The sequence below is a fragment of the Prunus persica genome, chromosome G8 (genome assembly GCF_000346465.2).
Source record: "Prunus persica cultivar Lovell chromosome G8, Prunus_persica_NCBIv2, whole genome shotgun sequence".
In the NCBI taxonomy this organism is placed as follows: domain Eukaryota; kingdom Viridiplantae; phylum Streptophyta; class Magnoliopsida; order Rosales; family Rosaceae; genus Prunus; species Prunus persica.
Window position 1 is genome coordinate 21,725,140 of NC_034016.1, and position 19,350 is coordinate 21,744,489.

General features: G+C 37.6%; 5 protein-coding genes and 1 pseudogene across 5 annotated transcripts; 1 reads left to right on the forward strand and 5 right to left on the reverse strand.

Moving 5' to 3' along the window:
• LOC18766709 (aspartic proteinase nepenthesin-1) lies at nucleotides 741-1,660 on the forward strand. Its single transcript, XM_020553607.1, has 3 exons — nucleotides 741-774; nucleotides 946-998; nucleotides 1,046-1,660. Exons 1-3 carry the CDS (start codon nucleotides 741-743, stop codon nucleotides 1,658-1,660), a joined length of 702 nt encoding a protein of 233 aa, XP_020409196.1.
• LOC18766742 (zinc finger protein CONSTANS-LIKE 13) lies at nucleotides 2,183-5,247 on the reverse strand. The gene is made up of 4 exons (XM_007201016.2): nucleotides 4,295-5,247; nucleotides 3,591-3,794; nucleotides 3,236-3,513; nucleotides 2,183-2,829 (listed from the first exon to the last, which is right to left on the reverse strand). The coding sequence occupies exons 1-4, from the start codon at nucleotides 4,895-4,897 to the stop codon at nucleotides 2,739-2,741; spliced, it is 1,176 nt and encodes a 391-aa protein (XP_007201078.1). The 5' UTR covers nucleotides 4,898-5,247; the 3' UTR covers nucleotides 2,183-2,738.
• On the reverse strand, nucleotides 6,587-9,728 carry LOC18767564 (E3 ubiquitin-protein ligase MIEL1). Its single transcript, XM_007200514.2, has 12 exons — nucleotides 9,382-9,728; nucleotides 9,198-9,285; nucleotides 9,027-9,083; nucleotides 8,881-8,913; nucleotides 8,700-8,777; nucleotides 8,523-8,566; nucleotides 8,381-8,421; nucleotides 7,760-7,842; nucleotides 7,583-7,674; nucleotides 7,407-7,476; nucleotides 7,273-7,311; nucleotides 6,587-6,941 (listed from the first exon to the last, which is right to left on the reverse strand). The coding sequence occupies exons 1-12, from the start codon at nucleotides 9,453-9,455 to the stop codon at nucleotides 6,819-6,821; spliced, it is 822 nt and encodes a 273-aa protein (XP_007200576.1). The 5' UTR covers nucleotides 9,456-9,728; the 3' UTR covers nucleotides 6,587-6,818.
• LOC18768584 lies at nucleotides 10,024-11,882 on the reverse strand (annotated as a pseudogene).
• LOC18767416 (monothiol glutaredoxin-S11) lies at nucleotides 14,122-15,096 on the reverse strand. Its single transcript, XM_007201376.2, has one exon. The coding sequence runs from the start codon at nucleotides 14,649-14,651 to the stop codon at nucleotides 14,340-14,342; it is 312 nt and encodes a 103-aa protein (XP_007201438.1). The 5' UTR covers nucleotides 14,652-15,096; the 3' UTR covers nucleotides 14,122-14,339.
• Nucleotides 16,749-17,288, reverse strand: LOC18767434 (glutaredoxin-C11). The gene has a single exon (XM_007201378.2). The coding sequence runs from the start codon at nucleotides 17,164-17,166 to the stop codon at nucleotides 16,858-16,860; it is 309 nt and encodes a 102-aa protein (XP_007201440.1). The 5' UTR covers nucleotides 17,167-17,288; the 3' UTR covers nucleotides 16,749-16,857.

Sequence of the window (19,350 nt, forward strand, 5' to 3'; positions counted from 1 at the left end):
AAGAAGCTGCTCATATGGAAAAGTATTAGAAGAGCTTAACAGACCAACAAATATATGCAGGCTACCATTACCATACTGGGCTAAATTTAATTCCCCAACGAAGGCCATACTATAAAAGCAGCAAGCACTTTGAGGAATTGTGAAAAACATGAGGCAGATAATGGCAGCGATATTGCATCACATGTACTTTTTTGCTTCCTATCACTTAGCTTCTTGCTTGCTTGTGTTAATGCCGCAGGCAAACCAAATGGCTTGACCATGGAACTCATCCCCGTTGACTCGCCGGTATCACCTCTCTATCCCGGCAATATTTCTTATGAAGAAGAAATCCAAAGACTCATAGATCGATCCAATGCCCGAGCTCAATACCTGCATGCTACCCTGGCATCCCTCGGCAACAATAATGTGTAACAAACTATAATCAACCCCCTTGATATTGTCCGAATCTCGAATTTTACCCTCTCGGCAATTACCTTGTACAAGTTGGCATCGGGGCATTTGATGCAACTTTCCCTGCAAGGCCGTTCAAAACATACTATTTGTACGTCGATACTGGAAGCAGCCTCTTATGGGTGCTGTGTGAGGACTGTAAAAAGCCTGGAAACCAATGCTTTCAAACCAGGGAACCCCCTTTCCCTAACAGCCAGTCCAAATCTTATATCCCTCTCTGTTGCAATCAGCACCCCTTTTGCAAGCCAAACGTTTGCGTCGGTGCTTACTGCTCCCAGCACGTTGAGTACATGGGTGGCCCTGCTGTCCATTCCATTCTTTCAGGCATGATCATTTATTCAAAAAAACATTCCTATATATATATATATATTAGTATATTAGATTTATTAAGGGCACCAATCACTGCTCCAATTATTGCAACTAATGTGACACATAACATGACAGTCGCTCATCGATGAAAATTCGATATTGATATAACTTGTGATTTGGTTGCAGTTGAAAATTTCAACTTGTTGTCAAGCGGTGGGCAGCTGCAGCCGGTTCCAGGCGTAGTGTTTGGTTGTGCTTATGACACCAGGAGAATGACTTTTGGTAGGCAGGAAGACTTCAAGATTGCAGGACTATTGGTTTGGGATATGGTCCCAGTTCCCTTCCACTGCAACAAAACTATCTTAGTGGTGGAGTATTCTCACACTGCCTAACACGCCGAAGTGATGTTCAAACATTTCTCAGATTTGGTACAGACATCCCCACACCACCAGGCTTTCTGCGTGTCAAGAGATTTGTGCTTTTCAAAGAAGTACCATTCTACTACGAGAATCTGTTGGGCATAAGTGTACATGGACAGAAGCTTCTCATAGATCCGTTGGTGTTTGCTATACGAAATCAGGGCACAGCAGGAGGTTGTATCATGGACAATGGTGCCTCATTTACTTTTCTCATCACGCCTGCTTTTGAGGCTCTGGTTCAGTTTCTGGAGATGTATTTTATGCGCTATCCTCGCTTAGCTAGGGCTCCTGGTCCTCGTGCACCCTCGTTTGAACTTTGCTATAAATGGACGATGCCGCCGGCGGTTGAGGTGCAGCTGCCAACATTGACATTTCACTTTGAAAATGCTGACCTTGGGGTACAGCCATCGGAGGCATTCATAACGGCGAAGGTTGATTCGCAGGGAAATGAGGCTGTGTTTGGCGTTCTTGCGAGACGATGAGCGTACTCTCTTGGGATCATTCCAGCAATCGAATTACAGATTCGTATATGACCTTAACAGGTAGCAGTTGAAGTTTGTTCCTGAGGATTGTGCTAATAATTCTTAATCAGATCAAGCTTGATAGATCATGTCTCTCTTTCTATCCATCCACATGTTCTTTTTGGTTGAAAATAATTAGTTCTCTTCAATGGCTTTGCAACTTTTTAGATTTCTTTCATGATTTAATCACCTAGTATATTTTTCTTTCTTTTGTCCGAGCTGGATCCTCTCATTTTGTAGAAGATGTTCAAGATTTTCAGAATTTACGCATCTCAGGGCAAAGATATATCCAAGCCATTTTGCAATTCAATGATTTTCAGATGACTATATGCAGCATAAAGACTGCAATTCAATGATTTCCCATGTTTTTTCTACTTTCATCTTCTATGAATGAGCATATCTGATAAGCCCAAATGTAACTTAAAACACACGTACGCATGCACGCACAAAAAAAATACGAATACTTGAAGAAAAGTATGGATATTTAAACATGAAATTCCATCCATGGCCCATAAAATTAAACACATGTATAAAGACCACAGTAACCTAACTGAGTTCCTGTCATAACTAACTTAACACAACAGAAAAAGAGGTTAAGTTGAACATGATGAGATGCTTTGTACATCAGAGTTATCCAAATACAAGATTTTACATTTACTTTTTCTTTCAGAAACCAGCAACCAAATGAGCCAAGCTATAATTTCAAAAGCTTCTGAATACAAGATTAATAATAAATAATTCCCTAGCAAAGCAAAAATGTCATATTTTCTCAGGACCGCATACCGATGTTTCAATGGCTCCTAGCAAAGCAAAATGTCGCAAATTCTGTCTTGAGCTATTCCTCATCTGATTGTCAAAGCTGTTGAATACTTATGCCATTATACAAAATTAAAAGCGGATGCCAAGGAAAATATATAAGAACAGGAAAGTGTGTTCATAGCCCTTGCTCCCATTCACTTCTACCCGGAAGAAGAAGAAGATGTGTGAATAGGAAGACATCAAAGTGTGCTGTAACTGTCATATTTCCTTACCATTCTCCTCAGTGATCCATCTTCGCAAAACGTCCTTTAATTCTTGTCCTACTTTCTGCCCGAACCTTCCGCGATTCGTACCTGATGTGCTTTTCATACCTGGTCATTGTTTCCAAGCAAACATATGTCACATACCAAAATCCAAAGATGCTGACATGATAACATTCATGACAGGCCAAGCAGAAAAGGAGGTGCACAAATAAGTTAGGCTGATAAATACACCACAACCGCCACTTGATGCAAATAATATCAGATTAGACTCACAAGTGATAATGATAATAAAGAATTTATAAACTTCCCTCCAATTCTGAACTTCTCCATCAATCACTAACAACCTCAACAAGATTTCAAGTATAAAAGAAAGACCTCAGTTACTAATATAAATTTTGAAATTATAAACATATAAATTTCAGAATCTCATTGGCATGAAACGAACTTTGCAATCCTATCAAGTCAAAAATTTTAAACTTAGAAGAGATACTTGTGGCAAATGGGGGTGTAATACCTTCTTGTTTTCTTCTTCTCCTTGTACCGCGAGAGAGCAGTCTCTCTGTTTTGGCTGCTTAACTCATGTGCAGCAACTTTGGGAAAAGCTGAGGAGGCTTCAGAATTCATTTGCCCTCCATGCCCATGACCATCATTAGCATGACTTGCACTGCCATCATTATATGAATGTTTATCAGGAACCACACAACATTCCTGAAGGTAGCTCCTTATAAATGTTTTAGGAGAAGATTCTCGCTTTTCGGCTGCGCCACAATCGTTATACTGAAAATCATGTGCCTGCATGAAAGAAACACACTTGATCATTTTTCAAATTCAATCTGCAGGCACTAACATTGACATTAAGAGAAGCATACCTCATAAGCAGGAAATACAGTTGGCTCTGCATCATGCTCAAAACCTGTAAACAAACTTCCTCGTTGCATGTTTTGTTCAGAAGCTAGGGACTTAAGGGGTTTAACATCCACATTTTCGCTAAACAAGTTGGGTTCTGACTTGACAAGCACACGAAGCTGACGAAATATTTCTTCCTTGTGTCGACCACAAGCAGCATTGCGATTCTGATTCAACAACAATATCCCGAACCAAGTCAAATTGCAATAAATAATAGACGATTTCAACAGTATACACAAGCGCAAAGAAACCCTTCTTCCAAATTTTTAAATCATATTCTTAATGAAGCAAAGGGAGTGAGAAACAACAGACAATTTGAGAACAAAAGGATTCTTTATTGTTTTTTTATTTCTTTGAGCAGAAACTGAATTTTTACCAGGAACCTTGGAGGAAAAACAAAAAAGAAATCCAGAAATATTACTTGAAAGAAAGCACTTCTTTTAGTAGACGAGCAAAGCATCAAGACTAACACCATATTGAACAGAGGAAAAGAGCAATATAGAACATTTGCTTCTTTTTACTTTTTAATGAAAACATAAGACCTTCACTAATAAAAATTGTTAGAAAAATTAAAGTCATTTCCTTTATATCTTAAAGAAACAAAAACAGTTGCGAATGAAAAAACAATTATAAGAAAGTTATAAAAATAAAATAAAAACATACATACCTTAGGCAGAGGAGGAACCCCCATAGCCTGAAATTTGTAAGCCGGATTGCTAACAATCAAATCGTCAAGACTAACAACAGAGGGAGTGTCCCAAACCAAAAAATCGGAAAACCCATCATCCAAATCGAAAGACCCATCAACCCCACAACCCAAAAACCCATCACCTCCTCCTCCACCACCACCGCTCTCATCACTCAAAAGCAGAGCTTTTTTATCCATATTCTCAAACCCAACAACTGTAAGCAACTCATTCAAACAAGGGCACCCACTGAACCCTTCCAGAGGCCTCCTGTCGTGCACCGAGGACGACGAAAGGTTGTGGCTTTCCCAGTCACAGTTCTGGCACAGAACAGAGCTCTCGGTTGTGCAGAAGATGGAGGCAGGGGAACCGTCACAGGCGTCACAGAGCAGTGACCGAGTGTGCTTGGAGAAAAGCTGATTGGCTGAGTGGACCTCACGGTCGCACAAGAAGCAGAGCTTGGCAGAGTCGGCTCTGCAGTATAGCAGAGCCATTGAGCTTCCACAATAGTCACAGAGACGCTTTTGGTGCTCTCGTTCTGGTTGTGGCGCCTCAGCTTCTTCATTTCTTGAAGAACCATTCATTTCTTGCTCTGTGTGTTTCTGTGGCTTCTGGGTTTGCAAATATCTGTATGAATGAATGAATCTCTCTTCTTCTTTTTCTGTTCTTATATGTATTTATCTGTTTTCTTATTTTCTTCTAAATATCAGAGATATTGGTGTGGCTTTGAAACAGGGCTGGAAGAATTGAATATGAGAAAGAGGAAGATCTTATCATTACTTGATGAACACGAACAATCTTAAAGACGGTTTGTTGATTTTTGTCTGCTTTCCACAAAGATAGGAAAGTGATGTTTTACCTTTGGTTAACACTCGCAGAGACTTTGCAGTTTTTGCTCTGAAAAAGGTTGAATTTGGAACTTGCTAGTTGCTAGCAGAAGGGCAAGGGCCAAGGCAGATGAAAGTGAAATTTTGGCGGTGACGTCTCCTCTATAGCATTTTTGTGTGGACTGCGATTAAAAGAGAAAATAATAAAAGCTCAACAATATTCACGTTCCCTTCGAACTTCAAAGTTGCTAAGCTATGGTGGCTGACCTTTCCATGTCCATGGTCTACAATTACTTTAAAAGTTCGGAAAAAGTTCCAAAAGAACTAATAAAAAAATTAAACAAATCATAAAATAATGAGTAATCTCTATTCTTCTTAATAGAAACTATCCAACGAGAAATTATAAAATATTACAATAATATGATCACTTGATATTCTATAATCACCCATATTCAACAAAGTCCTTTATGTTGTTTAAAAACAATAGGAAAATAAAGCCCCTTCTTTTGAGAAGTTATCTGGTATAGCTCTCCCAAACTACAATTTACATCTTAATTTATTTAAATTAAATAAAAACCTTTTTGTTAAGGCTCTCAAACTAAAGAGAGTTACAAATTTAGGTGAGGCATTGATGATGTCATTAATCCAATGTACGACGTCATTAATCTCTAGATGGTTCTTGATTTTTGCTAACAAAATGATGATGTGTTGTTACAAGAAGTCTCATGAATGGGATGGGATGGGCCCCTCTTCCTCATTAACTTGATGAAGAGCCCTCGTTTGTCTGTCAAAAAAAGGGTCAACATATCATAAAGTTTCTGGCACATCCATAATCTAGGCCCTCCATAAGTTTGGTCCAGATTCATTATATGATAGGGGAACCAAATTGTAAATGAAAATTAATGTGAGGGAGGAGAGAGATCAATTTTCCTAGCTTGCATTTCAAGTTCTCAACCCCAAATCTGGGTCAGCAGCAGTTAGCTTAACACAAAAGTGATTTTTTTTTCTTCAATTGGTTTCTTTCTGTGAGGCAGCCCTACCACCTGTCCAGTCCGGTTTTGTCGACACTACTTGATGCCATAAACCAATAGTTGACATGACAGGGCAGACAGCAATTTTAAGTTTTAACACAGAGAGCCCGGCAGAAACCAGTTACCTTTTTATAACTAAGAAGACATGCAGCTGTGTTTTGCCATGACAAAGCTGCTACCTCCTCATTAAGTTCACTCAGCAGAAAGAGAATTCACGAGGCGAGCATGACAAACCGCCCAACTTATCACAAGAATACTTGGCCTGCACCATTTCTTGTTCTTTAATTGTATTGTGCCACAAAAATACAGATGAGAGAGGTTTTGTCCCCGTCTTTCTTTCATGTTGTGTTTGTGAAGAAAATAAAGGAAAAAGGGCATAGCAATGTGGCGCAGAGAGAGAGAGAGAGAGAGAGAGAGATTGATTCTGTTCTCACTTGGACAATAAATCAATGAGTTGGTATAAATTGGATGAACCAATGGAAGCTAGTCAATTACAGCAGCTGTGCATTCTTCCATACACTTGGCGTACAAGAAGCACACGTACAATAGAAGAGGACTATTCTAGTCAAACCAAGGCGAAGCATAGACAAAAAGTCTAATGTGAATTGGCGCAGCCTTGCATATTCAATAAAACTTGTAATCAACAGTCATTGATGATCTGCAGCTGAAATTCTTCGGGTGTTATATGAATCGCAGTTGCTGCACTTGAGCCCAAAAATGTGAAAGGGAGCGTTGCTAGTTGTGTTGCAATCGTTGCAAAGAATTGATACCTGGAGAATATGCAACTTGTTACATTCAATTTGTGCCCAAGAATGGTATAACAGAGCAATATGCTTACAATCGGGGAAAAAAACAATAAAATAAATAGAAAACCAATAAGTAAATTGACAGTTTTTGTATGTTTCAAACTAGGAAGAGTAGAGTAATAGATAAACGCAGACATGGGTCTATACCAAAAATCATGTAACTATCAAATACCTTCATCAATGAAAGTCAATGTGGTAGATGCACAAGTATTTGATAAAGGCATAGATTCATTTAGTATACTATGGCTAAGACAATTGAAAAATAGGAAGACAAAAAAAGGGATAAAGCAACGACCTCATATTGGTATTCCTCGGGCATGGCAGTGGCTTCAATCTATCACCCAAAAGAAAAGAAAAGAAAACTAATTCAGAATCACAATAATATAGGAACAAGGATTAAAAAGGAATGAAAAGGAGCAGAATACACACATCATCATCCAACAATCTCCAAATAGAATCCATGTCGCGTATTGTCTTGGAGCAAATGGGACAACGATACCTGGATTGGATGACAAATCCAAAATATATTATGACCAAACAACTTCTGTTTGACTCATCCAATTTATATAATAAATTAGTTATCTCAGAGATAATATGTAGTTAACTGAGTTTGTCTTTGCATCTCAATGAAGCATTCTGAATGCATTGTGTGTCCACACTTCATAATTGTTGTGCCTTTAACCGAATCAAAAAGATACTGTCAGGATAGTAAAAGGGTTGTTATTGTTAGAAGACAGAAATTTTATTTTATTTTAATTTTTGAACTTTAAATAATCACAAACCTCATAGCAAACAGGGCAGTGATTCTTCATGGAGTTTTCTACACATAAGTGATTATCACGCAGTTCCACTACATAGCAAGAGCCTGTTTTCATGGAAGAACATAGAAAAGGAAAATCAGCCACCCTCCACTATCCTGTTGCCATTCCCAAAAAAATAAAATAAAAGAGGAATAAAACCTCTGTGAAAAATGCAATCTGACTGAAAATGTATGAATACTTCAGGGGACCCTAAAGGCCAACCCCACCTTATGTTATGGATCTGTTATCTCTATCATGATTTCCCTACTTCCAAAAGGAAAGATTTGTTCACTTTTTGGCCAATTATAAGAAGTGAGGGATTTGAACCCCTCACCACCGTGGTTTCAACTTTCCAGTCACAAGCTCTAATTCTCTGAGTTATAGGCCCTGCCTCATCATCACTCTTTTCTTGGAAGTACCCTAAAAATGGAGGAACTTTTCATCTCTCCAAGTTAAGACATGAAATAACCCACTTGTATATAAGCATGGTACATCTGAAGGTGTAAAGTTGGACTAGTGTGATTGAAAAAGAAATAACGGGGATTATAATATTAAGCTTACAGAACCATAGAACAAAAACAGCAAAACAAGGTAAGTGCATACCACACTTCTGACAATGAAAGAAGTGGTCACGACCACCGACTCTGAGAATCAAAATTCAACAACAGAAATAGTTCAGTTTGAAAGAAGGGCACGATCCGAAAAGCAGAAATCAATAAAAGGAAGATATCACCAGTTGGCTAACCTACAAATCCCGCACTCATTGCAATGAAATTGCTGCTTGCTGATCTGCATCATTTACAAACAGTATATTTGGTATCAGATACTCAAATTTAACAGCTAAACAGCTGTATCCCGAAATTCAGACACTTTTATCTAATTTATCCAAAGATGACTAAAGGATTGAAACTAATTATCTTACATCATCATCATAGAACTTGCAAATGTCGCAATAATATTCTCCCATGTTGACACCACAGTTAGAACAAAGCTGAGCAACCTGGGAACAGATCACAGTGCAAGCAAAATAAGCGCATTTGAAAGCTTCAATTGCACTAAAAATAAACAAACGCATTATATCATAGGAACCGCCAAAATCGAACCTGTTGCTCTGTATTGCAAACGGAGCATACAACCTAAAACAGCAATTGCAAAACCCAAATAATCAACACTACGATTAAATAGAATAGTGAAGGCAAGTGTGAATGTTAGTATGAATAAATAAATATATTTCGGGGAAGGGGCATACTTGCTTCACATCCTGCCTGACAAGTTCATGGCGATCTTTGGGGTTGCTGAGGGAGCTCTAAGAACCACAAAACGAACAAAATTTATAAATAATAAAAAAGAAAAAAGTCCCAATTACACATGAATTATGAATTATATAATATATAAAAGGGCAGAAAGAGAAAGAGGGGACCGCGGCTTCGTTGTGGCAGTGGCGGCAGGGGAAAATCTGGTCGCAGCAAGGGGCTCGAATCTTGCATCGTCTCCGATAATGGTCGCATCTAAATCAATAATTAGAAACAAAACAAAGATTGACAAATTACCGACGAAACAGACGAAACGTAAGAAAAGGCGGTTGCTTTATCTTCTATTATTACCCGTAATCCAATTTTCCGAAATCTTGTCGACTCTTGGTCGGAGGCGGAGAAGCAGGAGAAGCAGAGTCTTCCATTGGATGGTTTATTGCTGGTCAATTGTGAATGCCTGAATTGCTCTGGTCTGGATGGATGTGGTGTGGAGATTACCAAAAGGGTGAACAGGGTCAGAGTGTAACCCAAGTTTTATCGTCTTTTTTGTTTTGTTTTTTGGGTCTCCTTATTTTATTTTATTTTATTTATTGACCTTTTACAATATTTTATCAAATTAAAACTGAAGTCTCCATATCCATACAGGACTCTTTGGCCTTGCTTGCTATGCTTAGGGTAAATTTGGAATACATATTGCATGTATACGTTATGCAGTTCAAGTTTCAACTATTATTATAGAAAAAGAAAAGGTGAATATAAAATACGAAAGGGATCAATTGAGACTAGAATATTTAGTTACCAACTTTATATTGTTGATAAGAAAAACTGTGGTTAATATGACTGGGGTTTTTATTGTTCGATTTATAAGTCCATGACGGGAGTTTTAATGCGATATATCTCAAGTTAGAATGGGCTTATTTGTAAAAAAATCAAAATAATAATAATAATAATAATAGGGCATTATGTTTAGCATATGTATTAGAAACCTAGGATTGGCCTTGTCCACAATTGAAGTTTTCGTATAAGGTTTGACACAAGAAGAGTAGTCCCCTGATATGAAAAAATGAAGCAATATGACCAGTAGTTTCAAGTAACAAAGGCAACTTAACTGCATGACTAAAGATGTCACTCAAAATTTTACACACAACTTGAATCAAATATGAAAAAATGAAACAAAATAACATGTGAAAAATTAAATGTGGTGGTTCTCTGCAATCGCAGCTACAGAGACTGCTTCCCAGATTAAAGAAGGGTGCACGAGCATGAATTCATCTTTTGCATATCTTTCTGGTTTTTATCTGCACAAAACCCACCCGGAACATATAAATCAGGCACTCATCATCCATGAACATGCAGGAAATTGCATGTATCCATTGATACTAAAAGAGAGAACTTTGCAGAAACAAAGATACAGTGACTATAAAAACAAAAATATATCTGAATCTGATCGATCGACCGATCCTACTTCCGAGATTAAAAGGCGGGTTTGAACAGAACTAACCTGTCTTCTTTTGTTTGGGTACAAGGGGCTGCACTACTGCATGCATGATTACAGCCCCACCACCAGGCTGGTTAGCAGAGGTTATTCTGGAATCAGCAAGTGTTTTGTTATTCTCTAAAATTCTGCCACTATGTATGAGTTTAACTTCATTTGCAGACTTGGGTGTCACTGTTTTCGCTGGGGGTGATGGAAAATTAAAGTTCCATTGATTAGACAAAAGTATTATAGCTAGCTTGATCAAGAGAAGTTTTAACAATCAAAATATGTTATGTTACATGAAAATGCAGCTGAAATATGGACTACTTTCATCTGTATGTATACGCCACATGATATATCAGTTCATGAAATTCAATTTTCAGCAACTCACGTTCATCAAAATCCAATTTGGCTGTGGCTATATTACCTTGAGGCCACTCAGCAAGTAGCCTTTTCTTTAGATTTGCTACTGTCATAGATGGTGCATAAGAATGGTGTCCTATATCTGTCCCATCATAAATCCTGAACTTAAGCTCTATCTCCTCTCTTTGACCCATATCATATACCCCTTCCTTCTCCTTTCTTCTTCTTCTTCTTCCCCAAACTTGAAAACCCAAACAGACAACTTCTTCCACAGAAAGAATTCAAACTCCCCCAACCCACCTGGAAAAAAGAAAGAAAAGAAGAGAGCAAAAAAAACACTCATTTAGTTTTCAACATTCCCTTTTCAAACAGATTATTCAGCACTAATGATGAAATACAAAATCCTCATAATCTTTAATAAACCAAATCAAAAATAGATTTTATAAAAGCCAAGAATGCGGCAAATGAGGATCGAACCTTATGTGCAAGAAGAAGAAGCAAAAGCTGCGCATCCGAATCAAGGGTTTGGGAACCAATCCAACCAAGTAAGCACCTCATATGACCCAAGTGCCTCAAGAACTCGATCCTATTGATATCTCTCTGCAACAATAATATAATGTCGAATCTATTTCATGCCATATATATTCATTAAAATAGAATCACAAGTTTCCAAATCAAATCAGACTATAAATACTGTGATCCACGACGATCTTTACCAATTAAATTTGATAACGCAATGTGTTCAATATTTTATAATGAAAACCAGAAATCTCCATTACATAGTGATCTGAATACAGTAATCAAGATTTTCGCATTCGAAGGAACAGTAATTAAGATCCGAGAAATTCTCACATTCTCCTCCGTAGTTATCCTTCATTTTCCTGGCAACCAAACAGTCGGTAAGAGAATCGATTCTTGAACGAAAGAAAGAGGCGTGATAAGAAACTACGATTTCTTCTAGCTCTGATCGGTGGCTTTAGTTTCGTGCTCTTAAACTCCTACTGATATCTCGCCACGTGTAGAATGGAGGCTTTTTGCCGACCGCCTCGAACGACTAATATACCTCTCTCATGGTCTATGGATAGTGATGTGTCAAGATGTGATTGGGTAAGAGGAGACAATTGAGATCGAACACGTCTAATATATGATTTCGTTACTGTTTTTAATTTTTAATTTTATAATTTTATAAAATCGAACTTTTTTTATGGTAATAGGATTGGATTAGCTTAATCCAATATCATTTTTTGTGTTAAAAAATGAACGTGGAATGTGGAATGTGGAATGTGGATAGGATAAAAGATAGTCGCATGCGCACCTCTATTATATGCCTTTTTGTAGGACAACTTATCCTATCAATGACATGGGATGCATAATCTCGCTACTCCAATCCCTTGACCTTGAATTCAAGATCCGGGAGCCGCGACACAAACTCAGGACACTAGTGTCAATGGAATCCCGAGCCTCTACTACTTTAGTTCTTGTATATTTAACTGCATTTCACAATATCTAGACCATATCTTTTTCAATTGAACGTAATTCAATGCAACTAATCCTACCTCCTAATCCAATGCAATTCAATCCTAATCGCCAAACATTGCACTACTCATGTGGACTAGTGTTCAGGGTAACCTAAAATGGACCGCACCAATATGCTGGTATCCTTCATGATAATTGCTTCAAACAAATAGGTTGTTTGGATCAACTTTACAACAGTGAACCTGCATCTCATGATTTATTATAGTTCTTACTGTCAGTTTAGAGTATTCAACTCAAAATCGATTCGGATGATGATGCTCGTAATATTTGATACTGATAGGTAAGATTTGAATGGATTCTGCAGGGCATGGCTATAATTTTTTACTTTTTTTATCAGGTTAAATTTGATAAATTCTACAATATTTTGTTCTGCCTGACAAGGAGCATCTTGTTATGGTATCATAAACATTACAGACTTCATTTCTTCTTCATAATAAAACCTCGAAAACTTCATGCCAGCTGCATGCCCCTTTCACTACTTTAATATTAATGTTTTGTTTTGAATTTTCTGGATTAAGATTGATCAGCAGAACATAAGCCAACAATGAATCTTTGTTCTAGTGTGGTTCTCTGGGGGAGCTCACCACTCAATTGATTCCTTTTGGTTGTTTAAAAGTTAACAAACTTGGACAAGTAGAGCCAGCTATAGAGTTTGGCAAAGTTAACCTGTACAACTTTTATTCGTAATTTCGCTACGCATCCAAGTTTGCTGGAATTTGAGTGCAAAAACAGTTCTCTCTAGATAGAGAGTTGTATGTGCAAGTTGTAGAATTGACATGTATATATTTTCTGTGTGAGAAGGATAGATATGTGTGTCGTCTGACTCTGAGGCTGTGAGTTGAAAAGGAATATGTACGGGAGATGCCATATATGCATCTTGCTCCGCACTAATAACATGTGGAGCTGTAATTTTCCATGATGTTCTTGATAGGTTGACACTGACTACCAAACACAAATCTATCGTTGGAGGGAGAGAATCAAGAGAATAAAAGAAAAGGAAGCAAAGTGTTAAAAGGAAACGAATGTAATACCTTTCTTTATCTCTGATAAAGTTGAAGAATCTATACCTAGAAAAATACACCTTTTTCTTCTTCTTCTTCTTCTCCTTTTTCCTTTTAATACCATGTATGGAGGAAAGCAAGGTGGATTATGAAAGTTAGATTTTAAATTTTCTCTCTCTCCAACTCCAGATTTTTACTCAGTGTCTGGGAAGTTTCTCTGTCTTGCTTCAATTTTTCTGTTGCAGCTTTTCTCAGAATGCTTAAAAAGGGTTTAAAAAGAAAAAAAAAGAGATTCACAATTTACTATAATGATTTGAAAGCTAGTTAAATCCAAAACTCTTGATATTTTGTGCTGTCTGTTTCCAATCATTTCAGAGAATTTTCAGCATACAGTATACTTCAGGATATTCTATACGCAAAGGTTGACCGTAGAAAACAACAGCAACAACAACAAATAATGAAGAAACTGGCTATTCACTTACATTTTGTTTCAAGTTGTGGAGAGAGAGCTCTGTTTCTTCGTTTTTTTTTTCCGCCTTTTCTTCTGCGTGGGGGAAGTACGAAGGGAGAGTATTTTAAGATCTCCAAATGGTCTAGAGTCTGCATTACTGCAATGTTTAGATTTCATAGTTTAAAATGGTATTGTTCTCATTTTGGACATTATATAGTGGCAGTGGGGAAGCAGCAAACTACAAAATTGCACACCAAGACAGAAAGTATATAAAGCTAACTTCATTAAGAATAGGAAATAGAATACATGCTATAGCTGATCAAATGTTACAGAGCACTAGACACATCAAACACTACATAACTTGTTCAAAAGAAACAAAAGAAAGAAGCATTACTACATAGACTTTGCATGCAGAGCTCACTACTACAGTACTAATTTGAGCCAATTTATTTTTTCCAACATGATATTTGAGTAGTTTTAATTAAGACATAGTCTGCTGCTGGTGAGGCTTCAGCTTTGGGATGAGTTGGCCTTTTAGGTGGAGGGACATGACTTCATTGGTTGATCCCACCAGGGTTCCGCCTATGAACACAGCCGGCACGGGGGCAGTGCACCCCAGCCTCATAAGAGCCTTCTCCATTTCCCTGCCGTCAGGATCTTGGTCAATCTCATGAACCACAGGACTCACCCCAATCTCTTGAAATAGAATGTTAACTGCATAGCACAGGCAACATGAGCTCTTGCTAAAAATCACCACACCCTTCTCTGATGCCAACCTCATTACTTTGTCCATCTTGATAAAAAAAAAAAAAAACACTTGATCAAGAGTATCTTCCCAATATGGCAAAGTTTTGCCTTGAAGGGAAAAAAAGAACCGAGGAAAAAAGTAGTCCTCTGGATTACCTAAGACTACTAGTTTACTTAAGACTTTATCAGAACCATCGGATCGAATTCAAACTGAACTCGATCCAATGGTTAAATTGGCTTTTGGAGTTATGATGAGGAGAAGAGATAGATAATTAGCTAGGTTGGCTAGAGAGAAGAGTTTGAAGCTTAAGGTTGTTTGAATATTTGAGCTCTCAATTGCTGGACTATTTATAGGGACAGCATTAGCAGGGTGGACTGCTTTTCTTTGAACAAGAAAATTCAAAAGAGGATGGTCTTTATTTAGATGCCCAAACAAAGAAAAGCTACTTTTTAAGATAAAGACTCCAAACATCTATTAGACTGAACAAGTTGCATGGCAGATGTATTTCCTGCATGCAGTACATGCTTAGCTGAAGTGAATTAATATCTCTCAGGCATATGACTGCATATATATTGAGTGGTGTAATTTATATGCGACCTACGTGTATAGCCTATGCACCATTTCTTCAGGTTATACAAATTTAATGGAAACAAACACCAATTATACATATACTCTGTGTCTAGACCCAACAAAAGTAGAAAGTTATTCCTTAAGGCAGCTGGGATCAATTTATACCAGATTCCCTAAATCACCTTCCTTGAATCCTTGTGCAGAAAAATGGGGAATGAGATAGATAGATGGCTTTCGGTGGCTGCGATTCTGTTGTGTTGCGCCCACCAACTTGCACGATTCCTTTTCACACACGACACGTACGTGTGGCACACTCGTACGTGAGAGAGCTAGCTTAGATATTGTTCATACAGACTGTTAAGTTTCCAAACTTTTCCATGCTCCACATGTATGTGGATAGGCATATGGAAATGATCACCATACGTTTTAGAAGAGCAACTTCTTTTCTGTATAAATGAAGAGGCCAGATATTCCTCTTCTTGGAGCAAGCCTTTTTAGAGTATAATGAGTCATCAATCAGCATATATAACATATCAGTGAAAATCTAAATTCTTTTGATGTTCATATCAGATACTCCTGCAGAGATTCTGATTTATTAAATTGCTTATTCTTTATATAGATGAAGGACATATGGAAGAACTTTTTGGCCTTTTGGATTGGGAGGAATACAAGGCCCAAAAAGGTTAGCTATAGGAGCCTAAGGCATCAAAGCTTCATTGTCTCTGATCCCTCAGCAGCTGTCATGCACATGGCTTCCCATAAAATTCACTTGGCATGTAGTCTCTGGGGAATTCAAGGGAGAGAGCCCCAACCGTCAGAATGCTGAGAACCACCCAACCATTTCATCTTTTCCTTCAAAGATTAACCTGCACCCACGGCCTAGTATATATATATATATATATATGCAAAGAAAAGATTCTTATCTTCCATGCATATACAAACTCACATAATAACAGAAAAAACTTTATAGCCTTTTACATTTCATAGGCAAATGCGATTCTCAGTTTTTCAAACAGGGACCCACCTAATCTAGGGGATATGTTTTTTGTATTGGAAAATCTCTTATCATTGATCAGATGATCAGAAATCTTGATCATGATAAAAGGTTACTGTTATGCTTGGTTGAAACTTAATTTTAATCTAGCTTAGCATGGAAACAATCTTTTGTGAACAAATGAAAAACCTGCTGCAGTTTAGTTAGTCAGTCTTATCATGAAATTTTATAGGTGGCATTCTCCCAATTTTCTTTCCCAACCTAGGTGGCATTCTCGCATTGGACAACGATGTGGGGTGCATATCAGTTGCCACCTAAGTTGGGATTCCAAATACATAAATAGGTCAATGTAGTTAGATCCATTGCTGATTTGACAGATAGGGAAAATTGCAGTGTCCAATTACTTGTAATGTAAAAGTAGAAGATGTTTTGATGGAGAAAAGTTTCAGAACTCTCCAGGATATACTTTTCATATGATCTGACTTCATTTCACATACATAGAATGCAGCCAGGGAAGTTACATAGATAGTAGAAAAAGAAAAAAGGAAAATATACCTCAATACTCATTTTTCTTGAAGCATGGTATTGGGATTCTTTTCTGTGTATACTTAGAGCTAATTAACAGAGCATTAACTAGCATAGCTTAATTTCTGTGTAATATGTGTAAGCTGCTAGCTAGCAGCCTAGCTAGAACCAGATGGCTTTTGCATCCTTGAGCATTTGTTTTAGAGATCCATCAACATGATAGGATATGATATCCTTTGATGAGCCTACATATTTCCCACCTATGAACACAGCAGGGAGAGCAGGGTTGCAGCCCAGCTGCCTCAATGCCCACTCCATGTCCCTCCCATTGGCATATCGATCGAGCTCGTGAATCGCAGGGCTTGCACCAAGCTCATAGAAAAGTGATTTCACGCTGTGGCATATGCAGCATGAGCTCTTTGTGAAAATCACAGCAGCCTTCTCTGAAGCCAACTCTCTTACACTCTCCATTTCTCTAGAGAAAACAAAGTATACTGACTAATGCAAACACTGTAAAGGGCAGAGAAATCACTAGCAATGCTGATCACTTCTGCAAATCAAACCCAGAAGCAGAAACTCGAATTAAAGATTTGTTTGTGACGGGAAATGCTATATGCAAGAGCAGCAAAAGCAGATGTACTCAGAGCTTAATGGCTAATTGGTTTGAGGGTTTGCTTGGTGTAGTTTGGGATTGATCAGCCTATTTATAAAGGCTGGAGAGGCTTGTGGATGGCATTGTTTAATCTTGAGAGAAAAAAGGAGAGAGAAACAATTCAGAACCATAAAATGGATAAGACAGAGAAAGTAGTAGCTGCTTTAGATATTTGTTTGGATAAGAAAAATGCCCCTGATGATTTGCATGATGGCGACTCTGCTATATGCTATAAACAAATTGCATGCAGCATATATACAATATATATATATATATATAATCACACACACACAGACACAGAGTAATGATAATTTTCAGTCTATTTAGAGATCTCCTGGAATGTCCGTACTATGAACAGTGTTGAGAATAAGAATCACACATATATGTTCATATATTAACCACCAACGCACACTTTCGGCCCTGGTTGGTTGCATCATGATATACTAATTAATATTAATTCTTGGTTGGTCGCATCAAGATATACTAATTAATTATATTCATATTATTTCTTGGTTGGTTGCAAATTAACTCTTTATGGAAGAGGGGGACAACAAGAATGAACTTTATCCCTAGCGTTTTTCTTTGCATTTGTTTTTACAAAGTCAGAGACTAGCTAGCTAGCTAGGAATTTTAGACCCCACTTTGGCATTGTGTACAGAGACAAAACGTACACCACCAATAAACCCATTTCTTTTTTCATTTTTCTTTTTTTTAAAGAAGAAGAAGAAGAAGAAGTGGGGAAAATGCAGAGATAAAGCTGGTTAATCAATCTGGTTTTTGTTCGGATTGCATTGCATGTTGCAGTATGTGGCTGATGTGGAGAAGGGATAGAGTTTATCCAATTGAATTTCACTTTCCTTTTCTTTTCTGATATGGTCCCTCCATCAAATTCACAGATCTATATTTTGATACCTATATTATTAATATTCCTTTATGTGTCACTGAGTAAACAGCCCTGCAACCAATCTCATCCCAGAAATTCCAGGGGGAAAAAAAAAAGTCTTCATTCCATGACACTGAAGATTGGGAATAAATGCATCTTCTTGATTGTTCTGCATGATCTTCTTCCTAATATTAAAATCCGGAATATGGCACGTGTCTCCATATACCCATCTCAATCAAAAGAATAAAAATAAAGCCATTCATCATCGTCATGATGTATCACATCGACAACTTAGCATTGTCCTCATCAGTCGACATGCATCACAACATTGACAAGGCATTTACGATTGGATAACTTGCCGTTTCATTGTCTCCTCTAGCCACCACTCTCCTCATATAGAGAGAGAAGGAGAGAGTAAGAGCTACTCCATCCATTTAACATGGTAAAAGACAAAGGGGGGTTAGGGCAGACACTATTCACATGAATAGTGGCTGCCCTTACAAAAAGCAAAGGGCAAATACTATTCACTTTTGGTTTTTTTCTTTTTATAACCTAAACAATTAACTTGGATAATTTTTATTTATGCTTTGTTTATGTTTTATTTTTAGTTATGCTTTGGTTGTGATTTTTTTTTTATTTAAAAATTTATACTTTGGTTGTGGTTTTTTCTTTTAATTATATTTTATTTGATGTATGGAATGTGTTGAAAATGAAAAATAATAGAAGGAGAAGAAATTATATGAGGATTTTGTGTTGAAAGTGAAGAAGAATGGTAGGTATTTTTAGAGAAAAAAAAGTTCAAAATTTTTTGGTGAATTTTTTTCCCAACAAAAAAGCCCAACCGTTGGATTTTTTTTTAATTTTTTATAAAAGCATTGGAGCACCAGAACGGCCACGTGGTAGAAAAATTTGAATTACTGCGCTAACGTCAGCAGCCTTCGGGCTTAGCCTCGGGTTGGTTTCGCCTGCGGGCTGGCCCAATCTCATGGGACCCATGGCTTGCCCAGGCTTCACAAGCCCGTTGGAAGCTGCTTTTTGGACTCAGGCCCTATCCTGCCAGGGCTGAGTGTTGTTGCTAGAATCGCTCTAATAAAACAGGATAGAGATGTATTTTTCCTAG

Excerpts from the sequence above, each read along its gene's own strand:
- LOC18766709 (XM_020553607.1), top strand. The coding sequence starts at position 741 with ATGGGTGGCCCTGCTGTCCATTCCATTCTTTCAG. Across the intron at positions 775-945 it reads TGTCCATTCCATTCTTTCAG|TTGAAAATTTCAACTTGTTG; the intron begins GCATGATCATTT and ends ATTTGGTTGCAG. Across the intron at positions 999-1,045 it reads AGCTGCAGCCGGTTCCAGGC|GCAGGAAGACTTCAAGATTG; the intron begins GTAGTGTTTGGT and ends GACTTTTGGTAG.
- LOC18766742 (XM_007201016.2), bottom strand. The coding sequence starts at position 4,897 with ATGAATGGTTCTTCAAGAAATGAAGAAGCTGAGGCGCCACAACCAGAA. Across the intron at positions 3,795-4,294 it reads GGGTTCCTCCTCTGCCTAAG|AATCGCAATGCTGCTTGTGG; the intron begins GTATGTATGTTT and ends TTGTTGAATCAG. Across the intron at positions 2,830-3,235 it reads GAGAAGAAGAAAACAAGAAG|GTATGAAAAGCACATCAGGT; the intron begins GTATTACACCCC and ends AACAATGACCAG.
- LOC18767564 (XM_007200514.2), bottom strand. The coding sequence starts at position 9,455 with ATGGAAGACTCTGCTTCTCCTGCTTCTCCGCCTCCGACCAAGAGTCGA. Across the intron at positions 8,778-8,880 it reads TTTGCAATACAGAGCAACAG|GTTGCTCAGCTTTGTTCTAA; the intron begins GTTCGATTTTGG and ends ATCTGTTCCCAG. Across the intron at positions 7,477-7,582 it reads GAGATGCAAAGACAAACTCA|GTATCGTTGTCCCATTTGCT; the intron begins GTTAACTACATA and ends CATCCAATCCAG.
- LOC18767416 (XM_007201376.2), bottom strand. The coding sequence starts at position 14,651 with ATGGACAAAGTAATGAGGTTGGCATCAGAGAAGGGTGTGGTGATTTTT.
- LOC18767434 (XM_007201378.2), bottom strand. The coding sequence starts at position 17,166 with ATGGAGAGTGTAAGAGAGTTGGCTTCAGAGAAGGCTGCTGTGATTTTC.